Source organism: Felis catus, chromosome A1, assembly GCF_018350175.1.
Source record: "Felis catus isolate Fca126 chromosome A1, F.catus_Fca126_mat1.0, whole genome shotgun sequence".
Lineage (NCBI taxonomy): Eukaryota > Metazoa > Chordata > Mammalia > Carnivora > Felidae > Felis > Felis catus.
The window spans coordinates 81,946,727-81,965,588 of record NC_058368.1 but is presented as its reverse complement, the minus strand read 5'-3'; the positions used below and the strand labels follow the sequence as shown (position 1 = coordinate 81,965,588).

General features: G+C 58.3%; 1 protein-coding gene across 12 annotated transcripts in view; it reads right to left on the bottom strand.

The window, feature by feature from the left end:
* The window catches only part of MCF2L (MCF.2 cell line derived transforming sequence like), a 132,751-nt gene that overhangs the window by 27,303 nt on the left and 86,586 nt on the right, over positions 1–18,862 (bottom strand). For all 12 annotated transcript variants that reach the window (XM_019829755.2, XM_019829789.2, XM_019829754.2 and 9 more), the window contains one exon: positions 8,589–8,679. In XM_019829755.2, the coding sequence (XP_019685314.1) occupies positions 8,589–8,679 (91 nt within the window). The remainder of the gene's footprint in view (positions 1–8,588; positions 8,680–18,862) is intronic.

Sequence of the window (18,862 nt, the reverse complement as noted above, 5' to 3'; positions counted from 1 at the left end):
ACTGCACCTAATGTGGTGCTCGCACAAAGCCTCAACAACGTGGTGTGACACATATCACTGAAAGCCTACTCCACATGCCGATACTTCCAGGTGCTGATGCCCAGGGAGCCCCCATTACTACAAGAAGGCATTCTGAAGGAACTGAGTTTGATTTCTGGGTAACTAGGCCCAGTGCAGCTAAAATACGATGTACGGTAAGGAGCAGCACAGCCCAAGGCCCCACATCGGAGGGGCAGGAAGGGGCGCGGCAGGAGAGACGGCTGGCCCGGGTGTCCTGGCTGTGTATGTGCCCCTCTCTATATTTCCTGTGTGTCTCAGCCTGTTCACCTGTCCACCTGCTGATGGATGCTCAGGCTGCGGCCACACCCTGGGCCACGCTCTCAGGCCCAGACCGCTCTCAGCCTGGCCAGCGGAATCGAGCCTGAGACGAGGAGCCCATAGTGTAGCTGTCCCGGTGGGAGGGAGCCTGGCCTCCTCCTCCTGACCAAGCCCGTCCCGGAGTCTGGGAACACCGGGTCTGACAAAACTCTAGGAACAAAAGGTACCTGAGGGCCTCACTAGGGAACATAAACCACGTTCAGTCCTTGTGTGGTTCCGGTGGCTTTGAGAAGACGCATGGACCAGGGCTGTGGTTGTCTGAGGGTGGCCCCTCTCCTTTCACATGCACCGCCCTGGATGGCCCACCCCACGCAGCCCTCAGACTCCACGGCCCTGTGGAGTGTCTGATCCAGAGGGTCTCACAGGGCCTGGAGCATCCCCGGAGAAGCTGGGGAGAACAGGATCGGGGATCCTGGGATAGCTTTACTCCCCACCCACAGGCCTCAGTGCCACCAGGTGCGAATAGCTGAATGTGGGGCCCTGGCCTCACCCCCAAGGCCCCGAGGCTGGAACTGCACTGACAGCCCTGAGCCTCTGATGCCAGACCTGATCTCTGTGTGAGAGCAAGAGAAGGGCTTGGACCAAGGTCTGGGCCCGCAGGCATTGGGTGGCCCAGGCCAGCGCCTGTCAGTACCCATGACTGGTCAGCGCTTGGCACACGCCCAGGGCTCTCCTAGCCACCCCTTCCTTTTGTGCCCCAGCCGGGACACCCCCAGATTCTATCGCTGGCTTCCCTACTCCTCACCCCCCACTGCTGCCCTGAGCCGATTCCCCCCAGAAGTGCCACCTTGACCCTTCTATGAGGTCCACTGTGTCATGACACATCCTGTGCAAACCTTCCAGAGACTTCCCCAACCCCGCAAACAAACCAGAGTCCAGAGCCGGCCACAGTGGCCTCCCTGACCTCAGCCCCACCCTGCTCATGGCCCCCTTCAGGGCCTAGCCTGTATACCTGTCCGTGCTTCCTGCTGGGATACCCGCCTGGCTCCCAAGGGCCTCAGTCCACAAGCAAGCCACCTGCCCCCTGCCTCGCTTCAGGCTTGTGCCCTCAAGCACACGGCTTACATCCCTGCAACTCCACTTTCTGCTCTGGTCTCTGTGCCCCACAAATCCCCACGGCCCAAGGCCACCGATGACCAGTGACCGTCCTCGGGTGGCCCTGCCCCTGACTGCCTGGAAGCCGTGTGAGCCGGTCCCACTGCATGACACTGCCCACGGGCCACAGTGAGCGCCTCACCTTCCCCCGTAGCTCCTCTTCCACCTTTGGCCGCCGGCACGTGGGAACCACCTGTCACTGGGGACCCCAGGTTGTGTCTCTGGCGGGGGGCCCCTGAGCCTCTGCAAGGGCCCCGCTGTCTCCGGCGCCCACGCTCAGCCATCTGTGGCCTCTGGGTGGGCCTCTGCACCGCCCCCGGGGACAGGTGCCTGCTAAGCAGTGTGGTGTGTGGGCAGGGAGGTGCTGAGAGAGCCATGTCTGGCACCACCCACAGCCTCCACATTCAGCCTCGTTCAGGGGGTTGGGGGGGGGGAAGCCTCGTGTGGCCCGCGCCCGTCTGCTGTCCCGCTCTGTGCCAGGCACCCACGGCGCGGCCCAGAGGGGAGTGGTGGAGGCAGCCCCCAAGCAGGGCGCCAGGTCCCCAGTGTCTGGGTGGCACTCATGCGGGTTGGCTCCTCTGAGCAGAACAGAAATGACTCAGAGGAACGACACCGAAGGTGGGAGCCCATGGGCAGGTTCTGGGTCACCTGTGACGAGAGGGCTGCTCGAACCTGTCACTGGCCTCTGGGAAACTGGCTGCCACTATTTAAGGAAAAAGCTCCTTAAAAGTCTCCCTGCAGAGATGACAGTGAGCCATTTTTTCTAAATTTCAAGATGGTTTTCATCACCCTCATTTCTCCTCCAGGCACATAGATCCCGCTGCTGAAGGCGGAAAACACTCCCTCCCCTGCCTCCTCTCTGCTTTGGTCCCCGATTCTTCAACACGGAAGCGGTCACGTGAGAAGGCGTTAAACGACCTACACAAACACATACTTCGACCACAAAAAGCAGTAATTAAACCTTCTCTGGGTTGGAACCAACTCTCTGAACTGAGAGCTGGGGAAATACCAACATTAAAGTCATATTTTAAAAACAGAGGTAACAGGGGGCACCTGGGTGGCTCAGTCGGTTGAGCGTCCGGCTTCGGCTCAGGTCACAATCACGTGATTCGTGAGTTCGAGCCCCGTGTCAGGCTCTGTGCGGACAGCTCTGAGCCTGGAGCCTGCTTCAGATTCTGTGTCTCCCTCTCTCTCTGCCCCTCTCTGCCCCTCCCCCGCTTGTGCTCTGTCTCTCTCTCAAAAATATACATAAAGCAAAACAGAAGTAACTAGATAGAGGATTGGGGATGAGGGCTACAAAATAACATCTTTTTGTAACTTAGTAATCCAGTGACCATAAAAGGGTTGTAGTAGGTTTCTAAGACACTGAAACAAAATTGTTTATTTTCTGGGGCTGACCTTGGCTGACTAAGGGACATGCACAGTGTGATGGCCACACAAATGTCATCTGGAGACAGAGAGTTAAGTGGTTTCTGGATCAACATTCCTAGAGACGCGTGTGCATCTACATGCACAGCTGACGCCGACCCATACACTGGAATGTCCAGAATCCTGGTGCTCTGGGGAACACTGTTTGAAACCTGTCTCCAGTTCAAGGAACTCTCTGAAGGTGTGCTCAGAGCACAGTTGTCCGGCCCGCGTTACACAGTTAATCCATAAAATGGAGCAGCTCAGCCTGACCGACTCCGTCTGCCTGGCAATGGCAGAAACCGAGCACAGGTGTGTGTACTGATAACCCCAGGGCACAACTTGGGGAGGCTGGCAGCGAGCACAGGCCTCTCGCTGCCAGGCTGTTCCTATGAGGTCTGGATGCAGGGGCTCCAGACAGGGGCAGCGAAGGCCACCCCTTCGGTAGGTGTTGGGGACACTTGCGAACATCATGCAAGAACAGACGTTTCAATGAAAAATATGTAGGAAGGGCCAAATTTGAAGGAAGGACACTTGTCCACACGCCCTTCCGGAACACTCTGCATGGACTTGTCCCCACCCCCAGGACCCACCCACTGGTGTGCCAGGCTGATGACCCCCAGCTGCCCTGCCCTGGGCTACCTGCTTTCTCCCCCTGCGGTGCGGCGAGAACGGGCCCAGCCCTGTTCCCTCCGGCCTCCGCGGGCTCCGTGCCCTGTGAGCTCCTCTCGGCTGCGGAAGTATGTGGGACACACGAAGGCTGGTTCAGAGACAGCTGGCCATGCCGTGGTCAGTACTGCACCTCCCAACGGCCCACTCTGTTCCTGACCCCTGGGTGAGGTTGCAACCTGGACATGCCCCCGCCTGCTAACCTGCCCTTCACCCCTGCACCCCCTGACCTCCCACCTCTGCTTACACTCCAAGGGGCATGCTCATCGTCCTCTCCCTGCTGAACAGCTCCTCCTCCCCTTCTGACTCTTGTCCAGTGTCACCTCCACCGGGAAGCCCTCCTGGGGCTCACACTGCTTTGTCTTCACCATCAGTGCTCAGCACCTTGTGCTTAGACTCCAGGAAGTGGCACAAGGCAGGAACTCACTACCTTGTTTAATGCAGTATTATTTTGCCATGTGTGGCATATTTACTGGATGCCCTAAAGACCCTGCATCGCCGGATATGTCGCCTTGCACCCTGTCTGCATGCACGGATGACAAGGGCCTCCCGGCAAGAACCACATTCCTGCCCCGCGCAGACTAAGAATGCCTAGAGCCGGAACCTTCTTCAGCAGCATGCTCTACGGTATAGACGGAGCTTGAACTGGGCTAGCTCAAAACGTAAACCCGTACACTGTTATAAATACCCAAATGCTTACACACACTCTCACACACACGTGGTCTAGGACAGGTGGGCTAATGTGTGAAACGGAATCCTAGCTCAGGTAGTTCTCAAAAGGTTTGTTCATCCGAGGATGGTGCAAACTTTGAACCAATGTATACTCATTCTATGTCTCCTTGTTTCCACCTTTGTCCACCAGCTGTGACCACGACTGTGACAGCCCACTGGCTGTGACCACGACTGTGACAGGCCACTGGCTGTGACCACATGACAGGCCACTGGCTATGACCACAACATGACAGGCCATCGGCTGTGACCACGACGTGACAGGCAAGCGCCCATTGCCCCCAACACCTCAGAGCTGACGCAGACACAGAACATCTGATTTTGGGGACTCTGGGTTTTGCCTCCCTGTGTTCTATTTCTTTTTTTTTTTTTTTTTCAACGTTTATTTATTTTTGGGACAGAGAGAGACAGAGCATGAACGGGCGAGGGGCAGAGAGAGAGGGAGACATAGAATCGGAAACAGGCTCCAGGCTCTGAGCCATCAGCCCAGAGCCCGATGCGGGGCTCGAACTCACGGACCGCGAGATCGTGACCTGGCTGAAGTCGGACGCTTAACCGACTGCGCCACCCAGGCGCCCCTCCCTGTGTTCTATTTCAAGCCAAGCTGAAGGCATCCAACAAGGAGAAAGAATACCTCACAACAGGGGGGCTCTGCTCACGAGCTGCCCACATGGTGGTGGGAACAGCCGCATTACAGCATGTTATGTAAGTGCCGTGTCTCACTCGGGTGGCCAGACACATTTGGAGATGGAGCCTCGGTGCCACCAGCTTGCTTTCATCGCACCTGCGGCAGCTGGTGGCCCAGGTGCCCTGGGGACCGTCCACAGTGCAGGGCAGGGGAACACACCCTCTCCAGGGTGCTGGCCTGGCTTCCCCAAAGCCCCCGGTGGAGCACAGGCCAGCCGCAGCCGGTGGTGCAGGTTCACAGCACCGGGCGTTGGCACTGGTGTGCCTGCTCTGTCTCCTGCCTCCTGTCCCCACGGCAGCACCACGGTGGTCACACCCCACACCCTGGCTCGGAAATGGCACACGCACAAGAAAGGCAATGGGGCCTGCCTCACAGCCTCCTGAGCTCCCTGCGGGATGGGTCGGCACCGCCTCGGGCTCCCCCTGGGTGTTGGCCACCTCTGGTCATATCCCGTATCACGGCATTCTGTCAACTGTCAGCACCCCACTTGGCTGATACTTCCAGCTCATTCCCTGCTGATACCCCCAACACCCAAAGCCTCATACAGCGGCGGGAGCGCGGTAGAGTCCCAGGACACGTGCTGAGTACACGCACAGCATGGTTGGCCCTATATGATCAATGCATTCTTACATCAGAAAGAATTGAAGCTACCGAGAGTTCTTGGTGATTCTGCTGGGAAAATGTTAACTTCGACAATTTCTAAACCACCACTGGGGAACCCCAAGACTTCTAGGAAGAAAGATACTTCAAAAACCTGTATTTTTATTACGTACGAATCTGTGCAAACATTAAAACTCAAACAGCAACTTTTCGGTTATGATTTCACAAAACAAAGTTTTAAAGATGAGTCAGCATGTTTTAGAAGTCCACCTGGTCACAAAGCCAATGACAAAGGAAACCGCGATTGCCCTTGGCAGGTGGAGAGCTCTGTCCCCACCTCCCCCCAACACAGGTAGGTCCTCCCGGACCACACGGATGGCCCGCAGGGCACATTCGCAGGTACTTCAGTTCTTAAAAATAATTTATCTATTTCTTCAAAACTATCCTGTGTCTGGGGACTCTCCTGTTTCTAGCCAGGAGTGACTGATGGCTGTGAGAGACATTTACGGCCAACCTGTCTCGCCCGGGCCTGGCCAGGTGCCTGCCACACGCAGATGGGCTGCACTTTGAGGAACCTGTGATGTGCTGTGATGAGTAGTGGTGTCTTCCAGAGCAGGAGACCGTGTGGACAACGACACTGTGGGGACGCAGGGAGGCGGGGACGCAGGGAGGAGAAAGATGAGCAGAGGCTGCCTGCCGTGCAGGGGCGAGGCCTTCCAGGGAGCAGCGTATGTGCAGAGGGGCAGAAGGGCAGTTTCCAGCACAGGGGAGACGCCCATGACCATCACGGCAAAGAGGCTGACTTGTGCACTTGCCACATGGCGACGTGCCTGAGCGGGAGTCAGATCCATGGTAGACAAATGTAAAAGAACTGGAGAGATTATTTAGATTTTGGAAAAATGTTATTGCAACAGTGTTACCTTCTTTTTTTAAACGTTTATTTATTTTTGAAAGAGAGAGAGAGAGCACATGAGCAGGGGAGGGGCAGAAAGGGAGGGGGAGAGAGAGAGAGAGAGAGAGACACAGAATCTGAAGCAGGCTCCAGGCTCTAAGCTGTCAGCACAGAGCCCAGCTTGGGGTTTAAACTCATGAACCTCGAGAGCATGACCTGAGCTGAAGTCAGATGCTCAACCGACTGAGCCCCCCAAGGCGCCCCAACAGTCTTATAAACAATGACATACTTGACTAGTTACGTCTTGACATTCGACCCAGGACGGACTTACTGCCTTAAGAAATTTGTCTTAAGTCTACTGTGCATCTGTCCCACTGGTTCTTACAATTTAATTCTTAATTTAGCCTGCCATGTGACATCACATGCAAATGTATTTTTAAATTTAAAATAATGAAATGGACATGCTGGGTATTTACTGCTGACGGCATATCAAAAGGACTCGTAGGCCTCACGGGATCTTAAAGGAAAGCTGATTCTATAACAAGGGACAGGGAACAGGAGGTGTACCAAGCGGTGTAGGGAAATACTTTCTCAGAAAGACAAGGGGTGCCCCCCGCAGCCCAGGGACAGGTTTGCAGAATGATGGCAAGTGTAGCAATCAAGCAGGTGCAAGCCTTAGGTGCTGTTTCCATGGACGATGAGCCATCTTGGGGGGAGGGACTGGTTCTTCACCCCACCCAGAGCCACGGCACAGTGGCCTCTCGGAGGCCCGGAGGCAAAGATGGTTTGAACACAAGACCCAGAGCGAGAGTTTAGGAGAATTTCATTCCATTGGGGGGTGGGCTCTTAAGAGTCGTCCCAGCCAGCGACCCGGCCGCGGGTGCTCTGGTCTCCCTGCTGCCATAAGTCCCTGGGCTGCCGGGCGTGAGGGCAGGCCAAGCGCTCCACTCGGAGCTCGTGGGTAGGCCCCTTCCCTCTTGTATTACTGCAGGCCACAAACTGCAGTGGCCTGGAGTGGAAATAGCCACAGCCACGACCACGGAGCTGCCGTCCTTCCGCTGTAAGATGGCAGTGGCCAGATGCAGGGTGGGCTCCAGGAAGGCCCAGGCATCTCATTTAGCAGGAAAACTAAGGGGTGAGTGTGGCCCTTTTGAAAAGTAGAAAGTCAATTCGAAAAGGGCGTTCAATACAATTTCAAACCTGTAGCCTGAAGATTCCCTTCTATCCTGGACCTCCCATAGCTCAGGGGCTTGTGCTGCATGTAAGAGTGAAGACGCATTGGGGCACCTGGGGGGCTCAGTTGGTTAAGCATCCAACTTTGGCTCAGGTCATGATCTCGTGGTCTGTGGGTCTGAGTCCCGCGTTGGGCTCTGTGCTGACAGCTCAGAGCCTGGAGCCTGCTTTGGATCCTGTGTCTCCCTCTCTCTCTGTCTCTCCCCTGCTCGCTCTCTCTCTCTCTCTCTCTCTCTCTCTCAAAAACAAATAAGTATTAAAAAGAATGAAAACACATTAGGGGTGCCTGAGGGGGCTCAGTGGGTTGAGCGTCTAGCTCTTGATTTCAGCTCAGGTCATGATCCCAGGGTCATGGGATTGAGTCCTGAGTCAGGCTCCAGGCTGAGTGTGGAGCCTGCTTGGGATTCTCTCTCCCTCCGCCTCCCTCCCCCTCTCTCTGCCCCTCCCCTTCTAGTGCTCTCAATCTCTCTCTCTGCCAAAAAAAAAAAAAAAAAAAAAAAAAGAATGAAGACACATTAAATCTTCAGCATCCCACATAGTCCACAGTCAGAAACAGACTGGTGGAACTGTTTTTAAATGATCACAGGCCCCCTAAGAGTGAAGTCATTTGAGAACACACACGCGCACACACACACACACACACACACACACACACCATGCACACACATGTGCACCTGCTCCAACAAGTCAAACAGACCAAGGGGTCATGGGTCCCTAGTGCCCCTGGCCCTGCCGCAGGCAGCCCAGCTGGAGCACCACACGGCACGGGCCAGCAGCACACAAACCACCACCAGGCAGATGGACAGGTAGGAAAGAGAGACAGTGCTGTCACCCGGCGGTCACCCGGCCCAGGGGACGAGCAGAGGAGGGCGTCACAACCCGGGCACCGACACTTACGGCTATTCGCAGGACCGACGCCTTCACCGACGTCCATTTGTCCTGCCTTCTGTCTATGACCAGGATGAACCCAATGCCAGCATCTTGCAAGCTGAAATGAGGAGGAGAGAGATCTACAATTAGTGTGCACAGGCCACAGGCTTTTGTGAACTCTCTGGGCGAACCTTACAATCAGATGGCTCCTCCCAGAATTCCTGTGCCGTTTCTGTGCCGCACGGTAAGCTGCGGGCCAAGTCAGCATCCGCACAGCACAGGAGCCCTGTCCAGGCAGCTTCTAGAACCTGCTCTTGTCTGGAGACGGGCAGGTACTTCCTGTGTGCCGCTCATTCCCAGCCCAGCCCAGGCCACCGCACAGGGCAGAGACCCTGGCAGACACCTCTCCCCCTTTCCGAAGACTTCTCTTCCAGCATAAGAGCCAATGGTTCTCCTTTCCTGGTTGACCAGCTGGCTAAGCCCTCCAAAACAAGTGCTGTGACCCGTACGTCAGGTTAGTCCTGGCATCTGAGGCCACCGTGTGTGTCTACGTTATAAAGTCCTTCTGCATGGCATTGCTGTGCTTCTGGGACAAGACCCTCGAGGCGTCCACAGGCTCACAAGCATCTGCTGGGAGCAGGAGACAAGAAATGGCTCCTTGCAGCAGCAGCATCTGTGATAAAGATGACACCGAGACACTGTGCAACGACAGCCCCATCCTGCCCTCTGAGCTCAGCGCAGGAACCTGAGTCACAGCATCCAATGGGGAGGCCCGCTTCCGCCGGGGAACTTCACGCCCAAGCCGCTTGTGCAGCTGTGGCCGCCAGCCAATCTACACGGAGGGAAGAGGGTGCTGACTTGATGCTGAATCGCAAGTCCGTGAACAGAGGCAAGGAGGCCACTTTCGGGTCTTGGAGGAAATCAGAATTACACGGAGCACACGCAGACGGTGCCGTCTGGAAGTGCTCTGCTGGCTGGGCCATGATGCCCACGCGTCCCTCTTACACCCAAAGGGGGTCATGGTGACGCACAGAATGCATGCGCAGGGGTGCTGCTGGCTCTGTGTCCTCACCCACACCCGCCCGTTTATAGCAATCTGCACAGACGCCAGCTTTCGTTCAGAGCAGCCTTTGTGCCATGCAGACGAGAGCCCCGTGTGCCCGCACGGCGAGAGACCCGTGACGGTGTTTCTGAGCCGCATGGGGCGCCCCCAATGGCACTGTTTCTGAGCTGGTTTAGTTCTCTTGCCGGGAAGGTTTGTCACTTGAGCCTCAGTGCCAGGGGCCTGGGCTCCCCACACACTGCAGCCAGCGTGCCTGGTGTAGGCTGGGCAGCCCAGTGAGGCAGCTGTGGGGACAGAAGCCCTGGTCCCGGGCTGAGTCCCAAGCTGTGTCCAGGGCCGGCTGCAGGGGGCCCAGAGCTCTGTACCGTCTTGGGCACGCGCTCTCTCTGCGTGGCCCCAAGCAGGTGTTGGCCTGTGTTGGCCTAGCCCTTAGTCAGTGGGAGGCGGTCCCAATTCTGTCCCGGGGGAGCCAGGCCCACAGCCGGGACGGGAGGAAACGGTGTCTCGGGAATGCTGGAGGTCTATCCACGCCACGTGCTCTGCTGAGACTCCCCCACCCGACCACCCACACACCCTCCTTCAACGTTCCGACACCAGCCTCTCCACGAGGTCCACCTGTGATCCTCCAAAGCCCTGAGCTCAGACTACCGCCTGGGCTCTTTCTGACGTGGAGGAGAACGGAGGGCCCAGCGACACTTGTCTGCACTGTGCACGCCACCAGCCACTGGCAGATCCATGCCATTTGCCAGGAGGGGCAGGGCGCTGCGCAGGGGCTGGAGGCAGGAGAGGGCTCCAGGCCCCCTCAAGGCCCCACGAATCATCTCCCTTCCCTCCCTCCCAACATGGGCACCAAAACAGCGTCCCCTGCTGGGAGGGTTCAATGGGGGTGTTTCTGTAAACCCCCCCAGTGCCTGGAAAACATGGACGTCACACTGCCTTGTTCCCGAGAGCACCAGGGCCCGACTCAGGGTCTCCCCTTCTCCCTGAAACGGGGCTTTGATCCCGGTGGGGTCATCCTGTCAACCACGATGGGTAGGTTCCCTGCACCATTCCACATCAGCCCTCGGATGCCACTGGTTTGAGCTTCTGAACCCGGAGTATTCTGTCCTGTGGCCCAAACATACCGCATTCCTGATGCAGAGCCCACTGTGCTGGCCACACGGCGACCCCAATGCCCTCAGCGGTGTGTTCGCGATATGCAAATACACAGGCACAGGCGGGGCCAGTGCACTGGCCACGCAAGGCAGGGTGGCCCCAATGCCTCCCCGGTGTCCCTTCCACACTGTCACGGTTGTGATGGGAGACCAGCATCACAAGCAGGCATTGATAAGACTACAACAAAAAACAGCTCAGGTTAAAAAAATGAAATTACGATTGGACATGAAACGTAGAAGGAACTGTACATCGACTGGAACACTGCTCTGCGCTCCTTGTGCTGCAGCCACCATGTGCTCAGCCACTGGCCCCCTTCTTCCCGGCCAGGCTGGGACCCGCTTTCTGGGAGGGGAATTTCTTGTGCTTTGGGGCTGCCAAGGGCAGATCCCTGTCCTTTACTCCTCACGGCAGCCCCATGAGGTAGGGACGACGATCTCTCCAGCCCAGAGAGGAGGAAAGCAGGCACAGAGAGACTGGGTCGCTTGCCCAGCCTCACACAGCACAACGTGGAGTGGGTGAGCCCCGTGGTCTGGCTCTGGGTGCTCCCAGGCACCTGCTGGCTGCCTCCCAGGCCAAGTCTGCCCTGTGGGAGGAAGCAGACGCTCCCACCCGTCTCTTTCCCAGGCTGCCTCCTACACGGGGCCCCTGCACCACACCCAGGTGTCGGGAGGGGGGCGTGCTGAGGGAAACTGGACCCCAGAAGCAGACAGTGAGGCTACCCACAGGCCAGGACCTGGCCGGGGGCCCAGGACCCCCCTCTTGCACACCTGTCTTTGTCCACCAACACATCAGTGAACACTGGCCCACGGGTGCACAGACTTAGGGAGCAGAAGCACCCTCAGGACGTGGAGACCTTTCTGGCCTCCACCGTGCCCACACAACTGCTGCCCAGGGGCTGCCCTAGCGGCCGAGGCCAGCAGGGTCCTGTAGCTCCGCCCCCGCTTTGAGAAGGAGGGTCTGGCTGTGCCCACCCAGGAAAGGACTGAGTGGAGCCCTGCTTCTGGCCCCCACCCACAGGTCTCTGACTTCACAGGCCCGGGTGACAGGGCGGGTCATGCTTGGATCGCTGAGAAGCCACCCTTGGGCTGGTAGCACTGAAGGTGGTGGCGGTGGGAGAAGCAGCGTGCATAGTCTGAGGCTGGCAGCCACACAGAAGTGTCCCCATTACAGGGCACACATGGCCCCGCAGATGCGTAGGCACTGGTCTCCAACCCCGGAACAGCTGGCTCGCAGGGGCCGCCCTGGCCAGCTGCCTGGCAGCTGAGTGAGGCAGATGATCTCACTTTTGGCGCAGTCACAGAGCTCGTGTAAACTCTTGTTTCTGGGATTCAGCCACTCACTGGTGCCCTCTCCAACACCTGGGTGGCCCCTGCAGGCAGCTTCGCCATGCGTGTGCAAGCTCTCCATCACTGGCGGGAGTGGGAGCAGCCCGAGAACAGTCTAGAGGCAAGGGTGAGGTCGCTGTCATTGTCCCGATCCCGGCCAAGCCCCATCTTGTTCCTGGCCCCTGCAGGGACTCGCCTGTTTACAGCAGTTGGTCACAGAGCAGGGGCAGGTGCAGACACACAGAGAAACCAGGATTACAGGTGGGGGACAATGGAGGGGCGGGGCCGGCGCCTCCCTAGGACACAACCTGTCGTTTCTCAAAGTGCCCTGTGCACAGGAGACCCCCGAGCTGGTTCAAACGTGGATTCGGGCTCCGGAGGCGTCAGTGAGGCCCCCTTTCTCACGAGCTCCCAAAAGCTGCCCCTGGTCCAGGGCCACACCTACGGGCTGGTCCTGCAGATGCACCCTGCGCACTTTCTGTGACTGCAGAGGCCGCCTTGGGCCTGGGTCTCTGTCCTGGGAGAGCCCTGCGGAGGGTCTGACCTGGGCTTGGTCGGGGTCAGCAGGGAAGGGAGGATGAGGGAGGGAGGGAGAGCCAGGCATCAGCTGACCCCAGGCTCACAGGTGACGTCAGCGGGAGGAAGCCCCTGGATGCGGCTGGGAGGGGGCGATGAGAGTGATGCGGGCTGGAGGGGGTGCGCACTGGTGCCATGTGTGGGAGAGGGCGTTGGGAAGAGGTCCCAGGGCACCAGAAAGATAGGGCTGCTTCATGTCTGAGACAGCTGGAGGGGCACCCCTCCCACCCCTCCTGTCCCCATCTCCTCTGCTCCTTCCCCCCCAACTTGCCCTCTGTCCCCCCCTTTCCAGACCCCCGCCAGGACCCTGGACCCACCCCCTACCTGATCCCCCCCACCTCCCACAGCCCTCCCTACCCCACTGGGTACCCCTCTTCCTGCCCCCGGTCCCCCCCCTCCAGCCCCATCCCCTTCTTCTGGGTGGCTTCCACAGGGCGGCAGGGCTCTCGGGACACAGCTCAGGGAGGGCAGGTCCCCAGGGCAGCCTGTGACCCACGCTGACCACACGTGTGTTTGGGGCGCATGGGGCGCCTTTATCAGAACGCGCTCTGCCCACTGGCGCCCTCTTGTGGCCAGAGGTGAATGCTGCCTGCGACCCAGGCAGGACTCCCCAAGTTCAGGGGCTGCCACGCGCAGGTTCCAGGGACCTGTCACCCTCTCTCATCTGCAGCCATGGCCACGGCCACGGTCACGGGGTCCCAGCCGGGACAGGGACTGGGAGGTCTGAGGGGCTCAGAGCATGGGAACCAAGCAGGGGGCTTCTCTCTCCAAACCCTGGTGATGGGAGGGTCTTGAGGAAGCCCCTGCTCCGGGCCAACGCCTATCTGTCTTCCCTGGACCTCAGTCCCGATTTTCAACCACAGGAGGGAGCGGAGGGTTCATGGGAGGCCATGCCTCGCCCTGCTGGGCACTCTGCCCCTTCTGGGAGAGACCCCCCCCCCACGCTGCCCCCAGCAGGAGCATCCCCCGAGAGGGGCTGACCTGGTCCTTTTGGGCACTGTGTCCCCTCTGGGAGAGTACCCCCCACCTCTGTCCCCAGTAGGAGCGTTGCCTGACAGGGGGTGACCCGATGAGACTCCTCTCTCTGAGGTCTCTCTGGGGAAACAGACGGTATTAAACCATCAGCTACAGAGAAGCTGTGGGCTCACCTCTTTTCCTTTCTTTTAAATCGGGAGTTAGTGACCCCACTGTTTGGAAGGGCTGGGATGGTGCTCCCAGGCCGAGTGAGGACCAGAGTGTCTATTTCCCCTGCTGACATGTGCCAGTGCCTCTCCTTCCCCGGGGTCACTGCCCTGATCCCGTACCCACTCTCAAGCACCATCCACCGCCCTCCACCAGCCCTACCAGCTTTCAGTCTTCTCTCTACCAGCAGCGAAACTGTCTCAATTGTGATTATGAACCCCTTTAAAGAGGGGCGCCTGGGTGGCTCGGTTGGTTAAACGCCCAACTCTTGATTTCAGCTCAAGTCACAATCACACAGTTCGTGGGATTGAGCCCCAAGTCAGACTCCTTGCTGACGGCACTGAGCCTGCTTGGGATTCTCTCTTTCTCTCTGCCCCTCCCCTGCTCACACATGCGCCTCTCTCTCTCTCTCTCTCTCTCTCTCTCTCTCTCTCTCTCTAAATAAACACATTTTTTTAAAGAATTAAAGAAGGTAAACTTTGTCACTATTGCCACTGAAAGATTGCATATACAGATGGTCACTGGCCAGGTGTCTGATCCTGACTCGTGACCCGCAGCAAGCAGCCTGGGAAACCAGCCCACAGTGTCAGCCGCAGCCCAGCCGGCTGCGCCGTCTTCGAGAGGCCACTCCTGCAGGAAGGTGAGCAAGGTGGGCCCTGTCTCCAGCAACAGTCCACGATGCCAACGCCCCACCCCCACCCCCGGGCAATCTGCCCCTGAGGGCGGGACAGCTTCCCCAACTGTTGTCCTGCTTCTAACCTGGGACCAACCAGAGAAAGCCCCGTGTGTTTCCCTAACCCATCCCTGGACCTGCTTCTGGTTAGCTGCCCCGGTGTCCTGGGCCAGCACCTTCCCCAGCGCGCCCCCCCACCCAGCTGTCCTGGGCCAATACCTCCCCCAAGCCCCTGCCCCAGCTGTCCTGGGTCAGCACCTCCCCCAGGCCCCGCCCCCCAGCTGTCCGGGGCCAGCACCTCCCCCAGGCCCTCCCCCAGCCCCCCTGAGCTGTCCTGGCCCAGCACCTCCCCCAGGCACACCCCCAGCTGTCCTGGGCCAGCACCTCCTCCAGGCCCCCCCCCCATCTGTCCTGGGCCAGCACCTCCCCCAGGGTGCCTGCCCCCAGCCACCTCCTTTCTACCCTGAGCTCTCCCTGCCCCACCCACCTGAGTCTCTGCCACACTCACGTGGCAGTGGTCTGGTGGATGCCCTGCTACAGCGAGCTCTGAGTCAGCAGCCCCTGCTGTTCTCACGTGGTGGCCTCACTTACGTGCCCCCCTCTACGCCAGAAGAACGGATGTGTATGTACTAAATGATGCCTCCAATGGGGGGGGGCTGTTTCATCTGGGGCTCCAGGCTTGGGTGCCCAGGGGTGGGCACCGGGCATGCAGCTCCCCATGCCTGGTGCAGGTGTGGCCTCCCCACCTTGGGGCGGAGAGCCCCTGAGCCCCCTGAGCGTTGCCCTGGCCCTGTACCCGTGTGTCTGCTGGGGGTGCACCAGCTGCTCCCTAGGGCAGGACCCCGGGGCCTGTGGGTCCCAACTGCTAAGTCAGGTCCATGTCTGGGAGCGAGGTTTTCTGGAGTGCAAACCATCGCAGGACACAGCAGGCCAGGGAGCCTCACGTGGTGTAATGTCCACGGAAGGACAGAAGGTACAGCGTTTAGGAGCCAAAACAGGCGGATAGGGCGTTTCTGTGTACCTACAGCTCCCACGTGGCCTGGGGCTCACGGCCCGCAGCTGGAGGGCAGTGAGGAGGCCCCTTCTTGGAGCAAAGGACCCGTGGCTATGCCTTGCCAGCGTCAGGGTGGAGTGCCAGGGCTGGGGTGGATGGGCCCTGTGTAGGAGGCAGCCACAGGCTGGCACCCTTCCCAGCCCTCCCCGGTCTGTGGTGGGATGGCCTGTCAGGCGGAGCCTGTCCCTGTGCGGCAGGGGCCCCGGGTCCCTGAGGGCTGGGCTGGCCCAGGGGGCTGACCGGTGGCTGGCTGGGGGTGGGGCAGCAGGTACCCAGTGGCCAGCAGGAGCCACCCCCTCCCCAGGGGCCCCCTGGACCCCGCAGCACTGCCTTGTTGCCTTGTCACCCCACATCTGACACTGGTCTATGCAAGTTAGCAGATGTGAATAAGGCCCTGTCTTCCTTTGTGAGGGACACAGGTTGAAATGTCATGGGCAGCCTTCCCTGCCCCTGTGACCCAGCTGCCCAGGTTGTCCCCTGAGCTCTCCATCCGAACCTTTCTTTCCTCGCTCTTTCTTCTCTCTTCTCGCGATTCGAACGTTTGTCCAAATACCATTTCTGTGATGTGTTTCTCTAGCACTGGTCAGTTTGTCATTCCACAAAACAAACCACTGAATAAAACCTCCAAGTGCTTCTTAAAAACTCCTGCACACGGTAACCCATCTGTTCTTAGAGTCGCTCCGGATCCTGTCAGGGCTGCTGAGGTGCAGGGGCACACGACATGAGCTGTAGGAGTGCGGGCGTTGCCCAGGGGCCCTTTCCTACAAAGCAGTGACATCGCCTCTCCTTCACAACCAAAAGAACAACCCATTAAAAAAAAAACAAAAAGAAACACACAGGAATTTCTCTGAAGAGCCCGAAATCTTGCATTTTTATGTTCCTTATATTCAAGCTTTTCCCCTTTGCAATTTTTTTTTTTTGACAAAAACAAACACAGAAAACCGAAGTCATGACATCTTGGGGAATCACTGTGAGTGCGCCTGGAATCTGTGCTTGTGGCTATAGGACCAAGAACACGCAGGGATAACCAAGGCCTCGACCCGCCTGGTTTCCACGAGCCTACAGGGGGCACGCACGAGGAAGCCTGACTTCTAGCCTCGTTCAGAAACAGTTCTCTACACCCACTGACGAACAGATCAATGCAGCGTGGTCCATCCAGACAGAGGGGCGCTGTTATCTGCCCGGAAAGGGAGGAGACTGTGACGCAGGCTGCACCACAGTGAACCTGGGGGACCTCGTGCTGGGGAAGACAAGCCAGATGCAGGATACATACTGTGTGATCCTGCTCCTGGGGGGCTCCTAGAGTGTCAGACCCCTGGTGTTGGACATCGGGGAATGAGAAGGTTCTGGAGACGTGTTGCACAATAGGTACATATTTAGTACTACTGACCTGCCTGTGCACTTAGGGATGGTAAAGATGGTTCATTATACGTTATGAATATTTTACCAAATTTTTTTCAAATGCTATTAAACCCCCAATAAACCACATAAATCCTTTAAACACATTAAAAAAAAAAAGATGCACACTGTCAGCCAGTTCTTTGCAATCAGGGAGTGAACTGCTCCCCAGGGGCGTAAAGCCACCACCTTGGGACCCATGCAGAGAACCTTCCGGAAGCTCATGACCTGCCTTGGGCTCATGCTGCAGACCTCGATCACCGGGGTCCAGGACTTGGCCTGACTCTTGTGTCCTGACTCTCTGCTCCCAGCCCAGAGCCTCCCCGTGTCAGCCTCAGGCATCTCCTCTCCAGCTGGGGGCTGAAATGCTAGTTCACAGGCTCCTGGGCACTGTGTGTCCCCTACACCACCTCCCCCCGTGAGGGGCAGACACGCTGGCAGGGTGCAGCCTGGGCTCCGTGACAGCCGTGAAGGAATGGCCTCCCAACCCCAGAGCCACACCTCAGCGTGCTTCCCTCATAGCAAAATGTCATTATTTCCAAGTAAGGGCAGAGCTGTGGTCTCTCCTCTTGGGCATGGCGTCAGGATAATAATCTCTTGGCCTTTTCTCTGTGAATAAGGACAGAGCCGCTGCTGTCCTGACCCCACCACCATGGCCCGTGTGCTCCAACAGGTGGACTGGTCCACATCCGAGTGCCCACGTGGCCACACGTGAACTGAAATGTGGGGGGGAGCCCAACCAACTACTGAACTTTCCCATTTACTTCCTTTTAATTTTTCAGTTTAAATGGCCATACGTGGCTAGCAGCTATCACACCGGATGGCAGTGACAGAGAAAGGTCATTACAACAAAGAAGAGGGCTCCAGGGGACAGGTAGCCTCTGGCTCCCGCCAGGAGTGTGTGGCCAGGAACACGAAGAAACAGGGCTTGTGCGGAGGAGGCCAGCGTGGCGGACAGTGGTCACCGGGCTCCCAGAGCTTGAGACCACGTAGGAATATGGGCTGAGCAAAGTCATGGACAGCAAACGCCCTTTACTTGCTAATCACATGGCCTGGGGGGAGGACCTCTCGACAAGGCGGCGGCTGAGCAGTGTGACAAATCCATCACCCTCAAGGCGGTCCCCCTCAGAACACCCAACCCAGCTACACCAGGAGCAAGGCTACTCATCATAGGGGAACCCGAGGGGGATGGAGAGCTGACGACATTGTGCTCGGCTCGGTAGGCTTGACCCGTCTACACAACAGGGTGTGATGCAGCTGTGGCAGCGCAGGCTCGGAGGGGCCGCCCGGAAGGATGTGGGTGACAGGCTGCTGGATGGGAGCTGGTGGACTGGTGAGTCTGTGCTCCCAGCGTGGAGCGGGGTGCGCAGCGGGAAAGAGTGCGGTGCCATGTCCCAGTGTGGGGCAGGGGTGCGAGGCTGGAGAGCGACCCAATGTCACCCAAACTAACTCTGTGGGGAAGGAGGCAGGTGGGAGGCGGAAGCTGTCACTTCCGCGTGCGCATCTTGAATTGTCCCGCGCATCTTCACACACACACACGCTTCCCACGCAGACGTCACAGGAAATCCACTTGGAAACCACATGGCAGCAGGAAGTAAGGTGGTTCCAGACCTCCTCAGGTCCGTGGGCCGTGGGCCGTGTGCGTGCATGTGTGCATGTGCACTTATGTGCATGTGGGAGAGGCTGCGTGTGCCCCTCGTGGAAGCCAGCTGGGGACAGGCTCTGTCTCCCAGCAGCTCGGTGAGTGGAATTGGGTCCAGGGAAAGTCCGCATAAATGAACTCTAAGTGCTCCTGAATTATGACTTAACTGCGCTGATGAGAGATGGCAGCTGTGGAGGGAGGGGGTCCTCTGAGCCCCGGGGTTGAGGTGGGGT